Source organism: Denticeps clupeoides, chromosome 1 (genome assembly GCF_900700375.1).
Source record: "Denticeps clupeoides chromosome 1, fDenClu1.1, whole genome shotgun sequence".
Lineage (NCBI taxonomy): Eukaryota > Metazoa > Chordata > Actinopteri > Clupeiformes > Denticipitidae > Denticeps > Denticeps clupeoides.
In genome coordinates this window covers 25,409,597-25,429,856 of record NC_041707.1, presented here as the reverse complement: position 1 = coordinate 25,429,856, position 20,260 = coordinate 25,409,597, and the positions used below count along the sequence as shown (strand labels likewise).

At 44.8% G+C, this 20,260-nt stretch overlaps 1 protein-coding gene across 1 annotated transcript in view; it reads right to left on the bottom strand.

Annotated features, from left to right (window-relative positions):
- LOC114786953 (neurexin-2-like) overlaps window positions 1–20,260 on the bottom strand; it is a 384,882-nt gene that overhangs the window by 317,296 nt on the left and 47,326 nt on the right. Inside the window, exon 2 of the mRNA XM_028974592.1 lies at window positions 9,740–11,109. Coding sequence (XP_028830425.1) covers window positions 9,740–10,451 — 712 coding nt within the window. The 5' untranslated portion in view covers window positions 10,452–11,109. The remainder of the gene's footprint in view (window positions 1–9,739; window positions 11,110–20,260) is intronic.

The following is a 20,260-nucleotide window of genomic DNA, read 5'->3' as shown; positions in this document are numbered from 1 at the left end:
TGACATGCTGGGAAGGGGGTTTTATTAATACAAACAATAACGAAATACAAATAAACAATGGCGCGGTGGCCGAAAACGATTTAACTTAAATAACGAACTGAAACTAACCCGTAGGCGTGTGGCGATTGCCAGAACTCAAAACACTCAAAACAAAACCAGGTCAAGTTCGTGCAGAGTCCACGAAAATGCCAGCGACCCCGAACGGGCGGAAACTTCCGGCATTTATGGGGCGTCAGGATTAAAGTCAGGTGTGGAGCCCAGCTGCAGGCAATCCTGACAGAGCCCCCCCTCCAAGGGCTACGTCCTCGGAGCCCCAACAGTACCATCAGTGGAGGCGGCGGGGTGGACGGCGGCAACCACAGGGCTCCTGCCCTGCTGTATCCTCCCCTTGGAGGACCCGGTCCCTCGGGCTGGCTCCCCGGCGTGGTCAGGCGTGGCGGCCCCGGTCCCTCGGGCTGGCTCCCCGGCGTGGTCAGGCGTGGCGGGCCCCGGTCCCTCGGGCTGGCTCCCCGGCGTGGTCAGGCGTGGCGGCCCCGGTCCCTCGGGCTGGCTCCCCGGCGTGGTCAGGCGTGGCGGCCCCGGTCCCTCGGGCCTGGCTCCCCGGCGTGGTCAGGCGTGGCGGCCCCGGTCCCTCGGGCTGGCTCCCCGGCGTGGTCCCGCTTGGCGGCCCCGGACCCTCGGCCTGGCTCCCCGGCGTGGTCCCGCTTGGCGGCCCCGGACCCTCGGCCTGGCTCCCCGGCGTGGTCCCGCTTGGCGGCCCCGGACCCTCGGCCTGGCTCCCCGGCGTGGTCAGGCGTGGCGGCCCCCGGACCCTCGGCCTGGCTCCCCGGCGTGGTCCCGCTTGGCGGCCCCGGACCCTCGGCCTGGCTCCCCGGCGTGGTCCCGCTTGGCGGCCCCGGACCCTCGGCCTGGCTCCCCCGGCGTGGTCCCGCTTGGCGGCCCCGGACCCTCGGCCTGGCTCTCCGGCGTGGTCCCGCTTGGCGGCCCCGGACCCTCGGCCTGGCTCCCCGGCGTGGTCCCGCTTGGCGGCCCCGGACCCTCGGCCTGGCTCCCCGGCGTGGTCCCGCTTGGCGGCCCCGGACCCTCGGCCTGGCTCCCCGGCGTGGTCCCGCTTGGCGGCCCCGGACTCCCGTACCTGCACACAATAATCAGGGCCGATCCATCTGGGTACGTGTGGGCCCTGTCTCCACATGTCCCCTCTGACACATCTTGTGTCACCCCCTGCACCGCGCAGGGAGATTGTCCCAAAGCCTCCGGCGACTGTTCCAGGCACCCCAGGCTGGTGCCTTCTGGGACTATGCAGCCCCTCTCGCTGCCCGGCCCTGGTGCCAAGGGGGGGGCATTGCCAGACCATCCGGCTAGCCCCTTCTGCGTCCGTTGGGACAAGCAGGCCCTCTTCGTGCCTGTCCCAGCTGGGTCCTCATGCCTACCCGGGGGCTCTATGGCGCTCCACCCCTCTGGAGGCAGACGCAGGCCCATGCCTGCCCCGCCCTCCTCACTGGCTACCGGAGGACCCAGCTCCATCGCTTCCCCACCTCCCCTCCCCTCAGGAGGAGTCCCCAACCCGAACTGCACCCCCCCAAAAAATTCTTTGGGGGAGCACCCCCCCCGGCTGGACTTAGGGGTACCTTGGGGCTTGTCCACCTCGCCTTGGACCAGCACATTCGGGTCAGGAACCTCCTCCCTGGGGTTCGGCTCCGCGGCTGGGTCGCCATCTGGTGGACACAAAGAGGGGAAGTGGGGGCGACATACGGACACATATGTCACACAGACACACACAGACAGAGACAGACAGAAGAGAGGGTCGTCTGGCTCCCTCTCTGGGCTCTCCGGGATCTCCTCAGGGGGCACAGCCAGGATCTCGGGAGGAGCGACCTTCTCGTCGCCCACCAGTGCTGGGTCTTCTTGCCCCGGATCCTGACTGGCACTGGATGTGGTGGAGGGGCAGAGTTCGATCCCTGGCTCAGGCCGATCAAACTCCGCCCTCAGTCTCTGTTGGAAGTCCCGAAAACTCCTGTCTGTCTCTCCCTGCTGCCAGAGGGTTGTGCTCCAGCCCCATGCTGATCCAGTCAGACACGTGAGGATGGTAGTGATCTCGTCTGTGTATGCTGCCCCACTGAAGGGTCCCGGGACAATTGGGCGGTCCCACACGGGGCTGGGCACGTCGCTGGAGATGGTGGTAGGTGTGTGGTGTGGAGGGGGGTGGACGTCTTCTCCAGCAGGTGTGGACGCTGGTGCTGCGCTGCCATTTTGCTGGGGAACGTCCGGGCAGAGGGAAGGCGGGTCGGCGACTGGAGCAGGAATGGAGGATTCCCTGCGAGGCAGTCCCGGCAGCGCAGTTGCTGGCTGGCGACCTCCCGTCGCCCTCTTCCACCAGCTTTCCTCACACTGCTGGGAGGGACGTGGGTCTCCACGGACCTCGTGACGCTCCTGGATGGGCGCGATGGGCGGAGCCATCCCGGCACCGCCTGCCCAAACGGCGTCATCCTGGTCGTCGTCCGTATCAACCTCGTACCCCCGGAAGTCACATGGGTCATCACGGACGCCGCGATGATCTCGGACGCGCACGCTGGGCGGAGCCATCCCGGCACCGACCGCCCACCGAAAATCCACGTCATCATCGCTTTCGTCATCCGTGTCCTCCCACCGGTGACTCCAAGGGTCGTCCACCCTGCGGACATCCTGGACCCATGGCGCGATAAGCTCCCATGGGCAGTACTCTGGCCATTCGCTGGAGGAACGCCGCCGTTGTTGTTGCCGCTTCTCACCCCCCTGGAAGTGACGTGGGTCCCCACGGACCTTGCGACGATCGCAGACTGGTGCGATGGGCGGAGCCCAACTCTCGTCTCCCGTGCTCTCGTCGTCGTCCGTGTCGTCCCAGTCCACGGGGAGCCTTGCCAGCAGAGCGCAGAGTTCTTGGCTCGACATGGCGAAGATCGTGGGGGTCGCATCTTCTGCGCTCGCTGCCCACGTCACTTCCTCGCTGCTGCCGACGCCAACGTCCTCGCTCCGCCCCCTCACCCGCCGACGTTGTCGCTTCCGGGTTTCGCGGAGTTTCCCGGGGGTGACGTCATCACGTGGCGCCGCGTACCACGGCTTCTCGGGGAGAAAACGCTCCACCAGAACGGGCGGCGCGTCTCTCCCCTGGCGTCCGGGTTCGCCGCGCCGGGCTGCGTCCTTCGCGGCGTTTCTTCTCCTCTGCTTTCCACCTCTGCGCTTTTGGGTGGGTCGCTGGCATTCTGTCACGACTACGGACTTACGGGGGAAGGAAGCGCAGAGGTCTGACATTAATACAAACAATAACGAAATACAAATAAACAATGGCGCGGTGGCCGAAAACGATTTAACTTAAATAACGAACTGAAACTAACCCGTAGGCGTGTGGCGATTGCCAGAACTCAAAACACTCAAAACAAAACCAGGTCAAGTTCGTGCAGAGTCCACGAAAATGCCAGCGACCCCGAACGGGCGGAAACTTCCGGCATTTATGGGGCGTCAGGATTAAAGTCAGGTGTGGAGCCCAGCTGCAGGCAATCCTGACATTGCCACTCAGACTTCAAGTGGAAACAGAGGGCATGGGGACATACTGTAATTTGAAAAAAGTTACAAAGGAAGGAACATCCCCTTTGCCAAATTAAACAAAGCACCCAGATCTGTCAGCATTTCTTTCTGGCACAGCTTGGTCACTGTGGTGCAGGATGTAATGAGAATTATATATACTGTAAGTGTTTCTATGACCTGAAATATTCTGTAAAAAGATGCAGTAATTCGCTTCTGTAAATCCTGTACATGTCTTTTACATCTCAACATATCTTTTTAAAGCAAATAATGTCATTTATAAATTATCTCCGGTATCACAGAGTGATCTTCAGATGGCAAATGGTTGGTGACAGGTGTCAAACAGGACGTGTGACTTATTGTGGTAGCCCTGTGTGACTGAGCAAAAAAGGCTTTAATTGTATGTGACTGGCATCCTGGCTTTGAAGCTAAACGTCACAAAAGACTCACCTGGGAAAGAAGGTAGTGAGTCAGAAACAGCAGCTCCACACTGTGTTATGCACAATTTAGCTTTACACTCTTCATAAACATACCCCCTGTCCTTTGATTGTGTGCGTGTATGTGAAAGAGACAGTAACCCAAGCCAGATCTGACTTTTCAGATTTTCACATCCCTGTGACTGATCTGGAAACCCATCAGATGGGTACCAAACAACTTTGAGATTAGAGCACTACTGTCTCATGGATAAACAGATGGAGACACCGAGGGGTGAAAGAGAGGGAGAATGACAAGGAGAAAGAACTGAAAATAAGAACAGAAGTGAGCACCAGCACCATGGGGCTTTTGAGCTATGCACCACCAGGGAAGATATGTGCCACATCCATCCAAAACACTTCAATTGATTGTCCCTCTAGTCTGCTTAGATTCCCCTGCACTCTTTACTTTTCCAGCCGTGCCACTGTGCCAGTCAAAGCCGGTGCGCTTGTGTCCCTGTGGGCCAGGAAATGGGTACCAGGGACCAGTGTTCAGCTGTTTAATTAAACAGCAGGCCTTCACAGGACTCTCACCCCTCGGAATTGCTTGGTTTGTTATTTCAGCAACCCCATGTGAGCCTTGCAGAACAGAGCAGAGACATGAGGATTGTGTAAATGGGCGCTTGAGTGGATCCTACAAAACCTCCTGCAGACAAGAGGCCAGATGTTACCCACACCTGCACTAAACACCTGTGACAAATTTTGTTTTACTGCATTTGTATAGATTTTTTTATCTGATATTGTCTAATGCTGACCACAACCATATCACATACTTTAACTATCAACATAAATAATAAAATGTCCTGCATCCAGAACAATATATAATTAGTCAATCTAATTTTTTTTTTCATTTATCCATTCATTCGCTTGAACTGTAGGGGAAATTTGATTAGATACTTCTACATGCAGAAATGATAGGGTTCTCAGAAAAAAATACCTATCATCCCAACACCCGATGGACACAAGAAACAATACATAAATAAGCTGGGAGGTAATGAGAGGTATACAGGGCAAGTTAATTGCAAGTTCATCAATCACTGGCAGAAGGCATCCTGTCTTTTGCCAGTGGGGGGAAAGAGAAATTATCACTGTGATGTATGACTCTCCTCAGCGTCCTCCATGTTCTGTTTCCATAGAGTTTCAACCTGTTATGGCCACCAGGGTAACATTTTTGGAATGAGGGGCAAAATTTGGAACAAAAGCTGAAAATTACAGCCTGTCACTCGTGATGAATGCGGTTATAAAACCGCAGAATGACACCAGTGGCTTCTTTTGCATTGGCTTGCTTTTGCATGTTGAAATTCAGTAGTCCTCTGATGCAAATTAGTCAGTTGTGAAGGACTCCCAAGTAATGCTATAGGCAAATTCAACATGTAGAGACATCAATCACAGCTCAGACTTTGCATGCTCTCCTTATGTCTGCGTGGATATCCTATGGGTTCTCCGGTTTGCTCTCACCATCCAAAGCCATGCAAGCAAGGTGAATTACCAACTCTGAGTGTTTGAGTGAATGTTTGTGCGTGTGTGTGCACGTAATGCCCTACCAACCTGGGTTGGTACCCTGCCATAGGTGTCCCAGGATGGGCAGCAGCAGCCACAACCCTGAGTAGGACTAAATGGTGTTGGAGAGTGAGTGAGCCATTGAGTGAGTATGGTTACACTCTTGATCTAGGTTAAAATAAATGCAATGCCCATTCAGAGCCAGTGGTCAAAATATCCATGTTTTTTAATGTTTTAATGTTAACAATTTCTTACATTTACATTTGGTAAGATTTATTGTATTATGGGCACTTGGGTAATGGGTTCAGTTTCATTGGCTTGTTTGGTTGGTCTGATCACGCATACAGCTAAGGACTCAGGTTAAGAGGTGCTGAAGTGCTACCTGTGCTTTTTCTGCTCTGTAGAGCAGAGGCCATGTCTGCTAGCTGCTAACTGCAGGCTCCTCTGGGACCTCCAATTGAGCTATATGATAAAAGTGATGATGAGTCTGCATAGGAGAAAAGTCAGGGGTAATGAGTGAGGCAGCTGTTTTTGCACACACACTTTTAAAAGCCTGCCAAGTGCTAGCAAGCTGCTTGCTTAAATTTTTTTCCAAGGTACTGAAAGAGGAGATGCCAGCGTGCATTATTGATAAGGATTCCATGTTACAGTGTGATCTTAAAATAAATTTAATTCTGTCCTCACACTATGCCTAATCTAGTCTTGTCTGCATTCTTATGAGCCATTTGTAATGTAATGAACATTTATATAAAGAAATTCTATAGCATTTGCAGAGATTTATATCTGTCTGTTGGCTATGGTCTATTTAATTGGAGACTGCTGCTTTCTACCAATCTATAATCTCATTTTGCTGAAGAAACAAATGGGTTTTGATATTTTTACAACCACTGCTTACAAAGCCCAGGTCTGTGACAAATACAAAATATAAAAAATATATACAAAAAATCACAACAGTCTGTACAGATCCTGCATTTTAAATTGACTCTACATCCTCACTAGTCATAAATGCACAAAAAAAAGCTTTCACAAACATATTTCAAATATGTTATTTAATTTTCTAAATTATTTTCTTTCCCAGAATTTTACATATGTGTTTTTCTCAAAACGACTTTGACATAAAATAGCTGTAAAATGACTTAAAATATAAATTATTGTGTTGAAACTAGTGACTGTGATCAGTGATGTGATTTGCAACAGGGGTTCTCCCGAAGGCACCAAGAAAATTATCAGATCTAAAAAAAATGGTGATGGTTAACAGGTGATATGACATCTATTATAATTATTTTGTCTTCAACTCCCAAAATGACTGGTTCACAAGCAGGGTAATGAAGAAAGAAGTATAATTACAGCAATGAGAAAAGTATGACTGGTTCTAGAGTGAAGGATGTTACAATCCCCTATTTCTCTGCTTCATACTCTCGCTCTGTTAAAACAATGGGAACTTTTTCCTTCAAACCAGAGCAGTTATAGCATTTGTTAAAGACAACAACAAAAGCTGGCAAATCTTCTATTCACACACCCATTTGGAAACACTGTAAACACGTAATATAACAATACAAAAGCAACAGTCTAGGCCCTATTCCTCCTGCACCCTTTACATTTCTGAAGATGAAACATTATGTTTGACATGCTGTGCTTTATCAATGTACTCTTTAATTTAAAGATTTTCTCTAATGCTTCATTTGAACAGTTAGGAACCTCATCTTCAGAATAGCAAAGCTCCGTAACCTTTGTGGCTCGCATGTGCTTTAAGCGGACTGCTTCCGCAAAGCATGTGCTTTGTTTTCACTGCAAGACTAAAAAGCCGATAAGAATGACACAGACTTTAACAGCATGTTAGACTGAGTGAAAAAAGAACAGCTTATCCACTAGTCGAAGGAAATAATGACCCAATTTATAGTCTTCAGACCGAAGAACATCTCAGAAATAAATTAATGGACCAAATGAATATCTCCATGCACTCCCTTTCTCTCTCTCTCCCTCTCTCTATTTCAAAAGGACAAATGTTTCCCGCAGTCATAGTGGAAGCACATTGGTATTCCACTCTCAATTTAGCCGTGAGCCAGGTTGTATCTACTCTCGGCAACCACACACAGCAGCCACACAATCTGACAGAACAGATGGAGGTAGGGAGAGAGAGGGAGGGAATGAAGGAAAGGTGGATAGAAGGAGAGAGAGATTGAATAAAAGAGAAATGGAAAAACGCATAGAGGTGAGAAGGAGCCAAGGAATGGTACTGTTTAGCCTGACTTAGAAAGGCCAGAAGTGATCACATTAGTAATTCCACAGGCCTTGGCAGAAAGGCAGGAGACTGAAGCCTTGGCTGGCAGCAATGAGAGAGAAGACAGTCAAGGCTAAAGGGAGCACTGCTGTGCTTGTTTAAATCTACCTCATGGGAATAACTTCTATATCTACATGGACACATCATTCAGAGTGTGGTCTGTCTCGAACTCCTTAAGACTTTGCAAAATACAGACAGCTCACACAGAGCATTGTAGCAGCATGCCAACACAATGAAGAAAAAGCTATTGACCTTTAAAGCTGAATATGCAGGCCTGACTCAGAAGAAATGGAAATGACACTATTCACTGGGATTTAAAAGGATGAAAAGAAAACGGGGAAAACAAGAGCGAAAAGTATCATCAAGAAAAGACAAAATGTTCAGAAAAATTAATCGAATGACCATGAGATTGAGAGATAAATGAAATAGCTAGTGATATGAGTTGAAGGTGAGGAGAAGATAATTAATGCAAGTGGGAGGGATGAATAGTCAGAAATGATGGAACTGGGAAATATGGGAGCCAATGAGATTGAAAAAGTGGGCAATTAGGAAGAAATGGCAATAAATGAAAATTAGAATGGGTAGACAAAAATGAGAGCTGAAAAGATTAACAAAGGAATGGGAAAGGATGAAGAGGACATTCAGCCACAACATTAAAACTCTTTGAAATGGTTTACATTTGAAGGATACCACGTTAAAATCAAAGCCCTCATTAAGGAATAGTTATTTTTAAGAAATATATATATATGTGTATTATTGGAACACCTGGAATATAACTCAACCATTTTTCCACACCCAAAAAACAAATGAGGGAGAAGTGTGCTGACTTCATAAATCAGGGCATTCATAATGCCTTTTTATGTTTTTACACCAATAAAAACAATATTCACATAAACTAAAAAATGTTAAAAACCTGCCTATAATGCAATCTAATCATAATTTGCATCTATTGAAAAGGGGTGGTACATGGAGGAAAAAAGATTTAGCTAGTCACTTTAATTTGTAAATTAGAAGAAATATTTAAGATGCTGGTGTCAGAGCACCAACGGATGCTGTATTACATTTACATTTACATTTACATTTACAGTATTTATCAGACGCCCTTATCCAGAGCGACTTACAATCAGTATTACAGGGACAGTCTCCCTGGAGCAACTTAAGGTTAAGTGTCTTGCTCAGGGACACAATGGTAGTAAGTGGGATTTGAACCCGGGTCTTCTGGTTCACAGGCGAGTGTCTTACCCACTAGGCTACTACCACCTTACCATTATTATTATTTGGTATTACCATTATTATTAGTATTATTTGGAAGCTATTACAGAAAAAATGCTTCAGTCAGCTAACAACAAAATGCTACTACACCTTTCATTGAACCAAAACTTTAGTGCATATCACATGCCTCCAACCATTCCTACACTGTAAAAAGTGAACACAGATTTAAAATTATTTTAGCATTGATGTAATGATGTCATGTAAATAAACCAATCAAAACTGCTGTAACCTGTTTATTTACATTAGGTCAATGCTAAAATATTAGATGTGACCTGAATATTAGATATGAGTCTGAGCTGTCCAAAACAAATAAAAAACTGTATAGTTTGAACTGTACCCACAATATTAATGTTCTCTACAAATACCTCATTTGAACCTAAACATTTAAGAAAAGAATTCAATTCCCTTTTGGAGGGTGAAGAGCTCCATTATGCTACCCACCATCTGTTGTACCTTCTCTACTTCATCACAAATAACTAGACAAATATCATGGGAAAAGACAAAGTTGATGTAATGCAGATGTTAAAATTGTCATTACGTCATTTAAAATGAAAAGAATAGGCACAATGACAAAGAAAGATGGCTATGTTTTGTTCACATTTCACATTATCCTTGAACTAAAGTTTTTCAAAAATATAAGACAGTAGCTTCTTACCTTCTTTGCAGTATTTCCCCCTGAAACGGGTTTGAGAGCAGTCGCAGTGCACCTCTCCATACTGGATGGAACAGAAGCCACCATTGAGGCAAGGGTTCTGCTTGGTGCAGAGGTACTCCAGATCACTCTGAATGCCCTGGCTGTTGAGCAAAGTTGGGGGCATTTCACCAACTTTCAGGTTGGAGATGAGGCCCATGAAAGGTGGCTCATACTTCACGGTGCTGGATGTTAGTGCTGAGAGGCGGACATCAGGAGGGATGCCTCCCACAAACAGGTCACTAACAACTGCCATCTCCTTGCGTTTGGAACGCACCTCAGCCACTTTGGTTTCAGCATCCACCATCAACATAGTTTCACGATAGTTGCGTGTCAGAAGCACCATGTGCCAGCGGTCATCATTGACACGTGTCTCCATGTGCAGTGTGGCTGGCTCTGCACAATGAATGGCGAAGCGAAGCTGCAGATGTCCACCAGCGATAAGAAGCTCCAAAAAGTCGCAGTTGCCACCATCATCCAGATAGAGCACCAGTGCTTTGCTAACATTAGTCTTCAGGCTGAAACTCAACTCACCCACAGAGCCAGCTTCCCAGCGGGCATATCGCGCCCACTGACCTGGAGCACCACCAAACTCCAGGGCCCTGACTGTCATCAGCAAACCAGCTAGAGCCAAGGGCCAAATGGAAAATGCTGGCGATCTCCACTCTCTGGTCATCTTTCAAGTTGGGTCCTGATGGTTTTTGCTGTATGTTTGTATGTGTTCAAGTGTTCACCTTGAGCAGCTGAAGCTGATGCTCGTGTCTGAGTGTGTTAACCCCCCTTACTGTCCTGGCAAGACAATCCTACTGATATATTTTCACACGCAGATTAATCCTCTGTGCAGAAAGGAAACCTCTCAATTCTGAACCCTGAAATTGTTCAGCCTGTTCAGCAGTTTCTCTAGCACTATTTTTATGCTCTATCCTGACTCTCTTCTTAGTCTCTCCATTGGTTGGTGCCTCTGGGAATGAAACGGCAGAAATAAGAATTGCAGGGAGACGTCTAATCGCAGCCTTTATTATGAATTAAAACCCTGACTGCAAGTCCACAGCTGCTGCCAAGAGCTTTTCAAGAAAAGAATGCCTCTGAAGTGGATGTTATATGTTATTTTTCCCTTATCGAAGATGAAATCACTGCAGTGGAGTACAGACTGAGAACGTGTGTGAGCTATCTGTAGTTGTGACGTCTGCAATAGCTGATCATGACTTCCCGTATGCTGTGACCAAAATGTCCACTTTCGATTATTAGAAAAGTTTTCTCCAGATTGCTGTCACCATTCCACCACAGCAATTTAGTGCCATCTGGATTGGATCATGCTTCTGCCATCCAAGACTCTGAAACAGAAAAAAGTGCAGTTTTACTCAACAATTTACAAGTGATTTACAACAAAAATAATTTGATGCTCAATGCATCATTAATAAAATGTTCTGTAAGAACATACTTCACAGAAAGAGCATATTGTTTTTGTGAGAATTGATCTGGGCTGACTCTCCTTGAGAGAAATAAGGGTAAGCTTGTGTAAGCCCTGTGATATTGCTGTAAAATCAACTGGCAAATTGACAAATCTGAGACTGTTTTACTACATCTGCACTCAAGCAAAGCCAATAAACACAGAACACTGATTTTCTTTCCCCTTGACTGCAGGTTGCAAGATGAACAAAGCCACCTGGGTTATAATGAACTATCAAAAGGCACATACCCACAAGTTCGATATAACAAAACGCATGAAAGATTGCTTACAGTTCCAACATTTACAGGGAGCACACACTCACTCCAACGGACATAATAGTATAATTCACCTAGTGTGCATGCCTGTGGAAACCCGTAATCGCCTATGTAGCATGCAAGCTTTGCACACACAAATTTCAAGCCAAGTTTTATACTCACAACCTTGGAGATGTGAGGCAACAGTATCAATTGTCGTGTGGCCCAGTAGTGAAACCTAATTAAGTGATTTTCATCTTCTCAACAGGGGGCAGTGGAGGTCTAGCAGGAAACAAAGGATGCCGGTTTGAGTCCCGAAACCACAAACCCTGGTTCTCTGCAAAGCTGCACAACCTGGTGAAAATCAGGGACTATGAATTCAAGTCCAAAGACAAAGAGGCTTATTCTATAGCCAGAGCCAACCTGTCATGGGCTATTAAGCAGGCAAAGCGAGCTTATCCAGAGAAAATCAACAGCCACTTCACGTCAAAGGACACACAGCGCATGTGGCAGGGGATCAAGACCATCACAGACTACAAGGCCATTTATTGTCTATTTATTATTGGAAAGCAACTCTGACTGACAATCAATTTCACATGCTGATGTTTTGGTCACCTTTGAATATTGGTGTATCTTTCATTCTAGTGTAGCTCAGGTAGTGCAGCTCATCCAGGATGGCACATGCAAGCTCTGACAAGAAGGATTGCTGTGTCTGCCAGTGTAGTGCCCAGAGAATGGAGGCGCTATCAGGGACCAGGCCAATACATCAGGAGATGTGGAGGAGACCATAGGAGGGCAACAACCCAGCAGCAGGACTGCCTTTGTGCAAGCAAGAACAGGAGGAGCACTGCCAGAGCCCTGCAAAATGACCTCCAGCAAAACACAAATGTGCATGTGGAGAACTCAAAGTTATTGCAATATTTAAAGACCTGCCTGTAAGGCTGTACAAACATAAGATTAATTCTTAATACTTATTATTAATCATGAAGAAAGTCCTCGTCCACATTCAGTAATTCTAAACAAAAAAAGTGTGTGTGTGTGTGTGTGTGCACGTGTGTGCGAGAGAGAAAAGAGCAGGGTAGGACAAATGGAATCCGCTCCCTTCATCCATATCACTGGAGGGTCAGGGTGTTGCCACTATTCTCAGTGGCAGGGGGAATTTTTCAAAGTGTGTCGACAAATGAGGCTTGGTGTTTCCCTCTGAGTTTTTTGACCGATGGTATGACATCAATTTGGATTTCCTTTTTCAGGGGAAAGGTTCAATTTTATATATTTTTCTTTCACCCAAGATGGCTGTCTACACAACACAATTTTCCACCAAGCTGTGAGTGACACAGTAGCAATCTGCACACACCCATGCAACTGAACACCCCCCACCTCAGCTTTGGCCACACAATGGCCTCCGTGCCAACTTTCCACTGCAACGCCTTCACGGCCCTGTGAGTCTCCCCTGACCCCATTATTTTCCCCTTCAGTGCACCGAAAGCCATTTTTCCTCTCCTGCACTGCTGTGAGTTGAGGACCGTTTTGTATAGAAATGTGGTAGAACTGCTAAACTCCTATAGGTTATTTCCTATTTAATGAAAAAGCATGTGATCCACTGTACCACTTTATAACCCCCTCACTCTGTTAACTGCAGGGGAGCACTGTTAAGATACTACTGAGACGCCATCTTTGCTGTAGCTGATGCTGAAGCAGCTGTCAGCTCCAGAAGATCATATCTGTAAACTTGTTGCAAATACCTTTAAACATGCACACCCAAATGCATCAAACATATAACTGTGGACACATGCACAATCACAAAAGCAACACAGCATCCCAACAATAATCCAGGCAATAAATCTCCAGCTCCTGAGAAGCTCGACAGAGTTTCATCTGTCAGCATGAAGCAGCCACTGCATGTTAATTAACCAGAGAGGCACACAGGGACAGTTTCAATATTCTTCAGGTAGAAAATGGAGCTGCAAGTGGAGGCGCAATAAAGGAAAAAAAACAAACAAAAAGAATTGGGGGACAAGTCGAATATAAATCGGTATAAATTGTGTGTCACCTGTCTGAGATGTAAATATGAGAGGAACTGGTTGAGTTAGCAGGAGCAGTGTTACCTTTGGATATTGAGCTCATAATGACTCAGCCAGCAAAAACGTCCAAAACAATGGATGTTTCATCCATTTAAAATTTTCCTTCACAAGACCTCCTGAGTAATCTTACGTAAAAATACCCAATTTTGTTCTTTTCCATACGTTCTCTTTTATGAGGAAAACGAATGCACCAAACAAGTGAAAACCTGAGAGAAAACACAGCAGGAGAAGCCAAGGCAAGGTTTCTTGAACTAATCAATAAAAAGTGCAGGGACTGGGTTTAGCAGTTTGTTGTTTTACATTGAATGCTCTGCAGCTCCACTTCTCCCAACATCCTCATCATATTAGCACTGGCCCAACATATTTTGTACAAACCGACACAGGTGCTCTTAAAAAAATTTAAATGGGTCTCCACTCTTTGTTCTTTTTGTTCTCTCTTTGCTGAAAACAAGTCGTGATTGAGATGAACAGCCTCACTTTGCTGAGTCAATGACTGTTTGCGGCTTGCTGCATAGCGGATAATCTGATGGAGGGTTGATGGATAAAGCAAAAAGCATCTGCAGCTGAGTCACGTTTCCAGACTATCCTCACATCCCCCTCCCCAAATGCAGCCATTACCCCCCTCGGTTCGGCCTATTAGCCAAGCAGCATGTGACTCCATGCCTGGCAGTTTAAGGTGGCTGACAGGAAGGACAATCTACATAGGCTCCTTTCCAAAAAGCTTTTACCTCACTAGCACCTGTCTGGCAAATTCCTTCTCCAGCACCCGAGCAGAGCTCGAAGTTAGCTCACTGTTGGCCCCTCTTCCCTGTACCAGCATGAAGCAACCCTATGATTGACAGATTCACCTAGTTAGATACAAGGGATCCCTATTCACCTGTGATCAACAAGGAAGGAGCTCATTTGAAGGTTTCAGAATGATTCCCACCCCCATCTCTCTCTGTCAGGCCTTCTCTGCAGAACATCACAGCAAGGGAGTGTAAAGAACTGCAGTGTAGAAGATGGAGCTGGGATGACGGCTGATTTAAATCCAGATGAGTAGGTTTAAAGCACAGGTAAAAGACAGGAATGCAAAAATCTCATATTTGCTGCTGAGATGTTCCCCATGATGCTAAATTATATATATATGTAGTACAAGGGCTCAAACTTTTTGTATTGGTTGCACTGATACACCTAACTTTTTTCCTTAGGTGAACCAGCAGAAATTTTCGACAGCATCTCATTTATTAACGCAGGTTGACTGGTTTTACTGGTGTGACCTCCCGATTTTTTTGTCCCATGAAACTGGTCTCACACTAGAGCCCTGAGTTTTTTCAAAAAATCGGAATATTTATTGAAAAATCTAATTTCATTTGATAAAGAAAAAAATAAATGTTATCTAGAGATCTACTATGACCCAAATTCCATTGAAGTTGTGACATTGTGTAAAATGTAGCTAAAAACAGAATACAATGATTTGCAATTGTTTGCAATTGATTTGCATGTTAAATCACCTATCCTTTTAACAACACTCAATAAGCATTTGGCACTAATTGTTGAAGCTGAATTCTTCCCCATTCTTTCTTGATGTACAACTTCAGTCGCTAAACATTCCAGGATCACTGTTGTCGTATTTTGTACAATGGGACAGAGATCAGGACTGCAGGCAAGCGAGTCTAGTACCCACATTCTTTTCCTACAAAGCCATGCTGTTGTAGCACATGCAGAATGTGGATTAGCATTGCTGAAATAAGCAGGGACATCCCTGAAAAAAAAAAAAAAAAGCAGCATATGTTGCTCCAAAATATGTATGTACCTTTCAGCATTAACACAGATGTGCAGGTTAGCCAAGTCATGGGCACTAACACACACCCATGCTATCACTGATGCTGGCTTTTGAACTTTGTGCTGATAACAATACGGATTTTCCTTTTCCTCTTTGGTCCAGAGGACACGATGTCCATGATACCAAAAAGCTATTTGAGTTTAGAATATTTTGATTATATTATGGACAGTAGATGATGAAATCCCTTGAATCCTTGTGACTGTACATTAAAAAACGTTGTTCTTAAACTGTTGGACTATTCTCCCACACTATTCTCTCCTTGCTTGTGAATGGCTGAGCTTTTTTGGGATGCCCAATCATGACAAACACCTGCATCCAATTAACCTGTTCACCAGTGGAATTCCTCAATTTCCCCAATCTTTTGCTGCCCCTGTCCCATGCAAAATAAGTGAAGAATTGAAAAAAAACAATAATTTCTATATCTAAACATTATATATATTGTCTTTGAAGTGTATTCAAATATAGGTTGAAAGATTTGTAAATCATTGTATTCTGTTTTTATTTACGTTTTACCCAACGTCCCAACTTTAATGGACTTGGGGTTGTACAAGAACTGGGCGTTGGGGTCCCCCAACAAATGAATGATCTACAATCAGAAGTCTGGAAAACAATATTCCATTGCTGCTGACAGAAGAATAGGATAACAGAGCTGTGAAGATTTTTTTTTCTTTACACATATTGTCATTGAACAGTCAAGGTAAATACATATTTGATATGATTATGTGCATCAGTGTTTCATAAAGTGGCTTTGCTTTTCACTTGTAAAATTTTTTCACATATTTTCCCAATGCGACTGTGAGTGGTCCTAAGTGAGTTCATATTTTTGCATGTGTGAGGTCTCTTTCTACCTGTGTTATATTCTGATGGCAAACACCATGTTCTGTGGCATACTGTGTGCCCACAGTCACATTTCAATTATGCAGCCCAGAAGCCAAGGGCTGGAGATTTGAGTGGGAGGGAAAAGGTGGTCATGCAATCTGTGTGTTGTGTGTTCTCAAGAGTCTCATTTAACATTCCAAGAGTACAAACACAGTGATCATGGATAAGCACTTCAATAGAAACCTATTTACATATGCATCTTACATATGTCATTTTTATGTCAAATATGTTTTTTTAATATAAATATTTATTTAGTGTATTCCATCTTGCAACATACTGTCATTACCAAAAATATGATGTCCCTTGTCCCAGAAAATTGCTGCAATTACAAATGTTTTGGTATTATCATGTTTATTTCTTTTGCTGGCACTGGAAGCAAACAAGAAAGCAGAGGCATTCCACAGAAAATGTCAAACATGGCCTGAACCAAATTATTGGCATCCTAAGTTGTAAATCTTTCGGAAGAAATAAAATGTTTAAATTGCTTTTTCTTCTTTAAGTATTTTACTGGAATTTTGGACCACTCTTCCTTTGCCAGCTAATAAAAATTACATTTGGTGTTTTTATATATTTTCAGGGCTGCTCTAAGAGATTTAGATATGGACTACTTGCTGTTCACTTCAGAACTCTCCAAATCTTTTTTTGGGTGTTTCTGTGTCAGCTATGGGGTTCTCCTGGATATCGTACTATAGCGTCCCTTTAGATTCAGATGGTGATGAGCTGAGACTGTTATCCAATGCACCTGCAGTTCATCATGTTTGTTTATCCACCAATTGCACAATTCTTTGTTGTAACATTTCATCAATTATTCCCTTTTGTCCACGTCCAAGGAGAATAGATATATGGAGCTATTGGCTGTAAACTTCTTTACAACGTGCACAGTGGGCACCAGAACATCTCTGGAGCTGGACCTGTAGCCTTGGGATTGTCCATGTTTTACTATAATTTGGGTTCTCAGGGAGTTCTTTGCTCTCCTTTCTTCTCTCCATGTGCATTGTGCTATACATAGGCACTCAAAAACAAGATTGAGTGAAATATTTATCCATTTTTAGCTAGTAAAAATTTCCATAATTCTAGCACTGTTACACGTGAGTTGTAAAAATTACGAGAGCATCAGATGCTTGAAATACTAAAATTTCTAAAATACAAATTCTGATAAGGTGCAAGGCCATTTTGACATTTTGTTTGGTATGTCTCAGATTTGTTTTTGTTTCTGTGTTTTTTTGTGTTCTTCCAGTGCCAACAAAAGATATAAACATGGCCATACCAAAGCATTTGTAATTGCAGCAATTTTCTGGGAAAAGTGATGTGTTTTCTGGCTTAAATACAGGGGTGCCAATATTTCTGGCTCTGAGTGTAATTGCTACATGCACCCAAACAATCACAAACATGTATTTAAAAAAAAAAAAAAAAAAGTTAGATGACCACAACACACACACTTAAGCACACACATGTACACCAATTGTTCACCACCAATAGGAACAATATGGTATGCGCAACACCACTGGATGTTAATTGTAGTGATGGCTGAATAATAAGACTTTTTTTCAGAGCTCTGTGACAAGTGGTCTTTCAGCACCCATCTGTGGCCAGAGAGGAAAGAGGGCTTTTCAAAGAAACATAAGTGCCTCTTTTACTTTTTCATGAGCCTGAACAATTATAATGCAGGCCATGGAGGGGCAAAACATTATCCATACTTTCATCCATTTTCTATAGCTGCTTATCCAGTATACTGTTGCAGGGGGTCTAGAGCTAAAGGTTTAGGCAGAAACTACCTACATATATGACTAATTCCAGCAAAAAATCCTTGACCTTACGGAGAGAAACAGGGTAGGGCAGACAGTGAGAGAGAGAGAAAGGGAGGGTTAGAGAGAGAGAGAGAGAGAGAGAGAGAGATAGCACAATCCAAATGAAATTGGCTTCAGTAAATGACACTCGATTATCTTAAATATACTGTCAAAAAGCAATTTGCGTCTCGGATGCCACAGGCCTGAAATTTGCACCTTATTAAGAGTCTGGGCTATCATCAAGATCTCATTTTTTCTCTGCTCCCCCCAATAAAAACCAACCCGCTAATACAGCCACCTGTTTGAGGGCGGCCATTTTGGCAGGAATGGATTTGGGGAAGGGAAATGAAGCAGATGTGCATTTGAAAGATTGAGGAGCAGCGGCAGTGTCAAGGGAGTCAGTAAACAAGCACTTCTGAGCGCACACAGTAAAACCCTTAAAACATCTTCATTAATGGCATCACATTTGATTTGAGCAGTGTGTTTAAAGCTTTTTGCGCGTTAAGTGTTTTAAGGGTCTTTTACTTACGGCTTGTGTAACTCTGAATATTTCAGCAGCATGTAGTGGGACTAGAAATGTATGATATGACTTTAATTAGCACTATACATTTCACTGATTTCTTATGTCATCTTCCATAAAAAGTGAAGGAAATAAAGGGCAATCTGTTACCAGTATGTGAAATGAAAAAGGTCCCTTTGGTGGTAAAACATACTCAAGGTGTAAAAATTGCACTTTGGTTTTTGGAAAACAGGCTTTAAAAAGGTCATTAGCATCCATTAGCACCTTCTATAGGCACAATGAATATCAAGCATAACCTTTTAAAATTTATTAGCTTCCAGACCACTGTGGGTTGCACTTAAAGCAACCTGCCTCAGCTGCCACATCACTGTGACTGCCTGTTTATGAGGCAAAATAGGCATTTTCATCACTCCTCCCCTGCCTCTGAGGGTTCCTGCGGCCGGAGACACATCAAACAAATTACTTATATGAAAATGCACAGCGGTGAGCTTGAGATCAGACTAAGCTGAAATGCAATAAAGACAGGAAGCATCCTTCTTTCCACGGAGCTTCTGCAACCCCCATGCTCATATGGCACAAATATGATTATGTGGAGGAAAAGAGGGGGAATTGGGCCAGTGCATATACATCAAAGGTGAGCAATGCGTTTAATTTTAAGCAAGAACCTTTTTCAGACCCTTTTTTTTCTGAGGCCACACTTTGCTTTAGGTTTCATTGGTTTTGATAGTGTGGAGACAATGGAGTTAAAATAACCTGTTCCTTCATCTTTTCTCAGAACTGGGTGCTGTGTTGTCCTTACTGAGGAAATGCTCTGAATAGCTCACAGAAATAGAAGACAGCTTTACACGAAACCTAATCCTTTCTGCCTCCTCTTTTTTTTAAACTCCATCTGATGGAAGAGGAAGGCATGATTGTCAACCTTGCCATTTTGTCCTTTAAATCATAGAAGTTGGCAGGCTGAATGACAAATGGATGCTGCTCTCGTCATGACGTGCACACACATGCACAGATCATGCATTTAGATATGGGGACACAAGGCTCAGATTGTATGCTGGTGGTGTCTTGAAATAACTGACAGGATTACATAAGATCTCCTTGGCAATTGCAAAAAGGGGACGATAGCCCAATCTGTATAATAATCCCCATTTCCAAAATAGCTGCTCACATAATTTTTTCTGATATTCCAAACAATGGGTTTGTACACTTGGGAGGACAGGGAGAAGTGTTTGTTTTGTATTTATCAGTTTTAGAGTAAGTAGAAATGTGTGTTCCATGTTGAACCACCTTTACTCAGGACAGTGTAGATGTTTCCACCTTGACTGGAAGATAAGTGAAAGTGAAGTGATTGCCATTGTGAAACACTGCACCACAGCACACAGAGCACAACAAAAAAATGAGCCTTCGTGAGCAGTGGGCAGCCATGACAGGCACCCGGGGAGCAGTGTGTGGGGACGGTGCCTTGCTCAGTCTAACCTCAGTGGCATCTTTTTGGTTTGAGGATTCGAACTGGCAACCTTCTGATTATGGGTCCGTTTCCTTTACCCGCAAGGCCACTGTTTTTATTTCCAGTGGCATCAGACAACAGGTTGCTTAATCCCAGATATTAAAACCATTATTCAAGGTTTTCGCAATTTATTGTCGAATTTCTGCTAAAACTAGATCCAAAGAGAACAATTGTGTTTAGGAAAA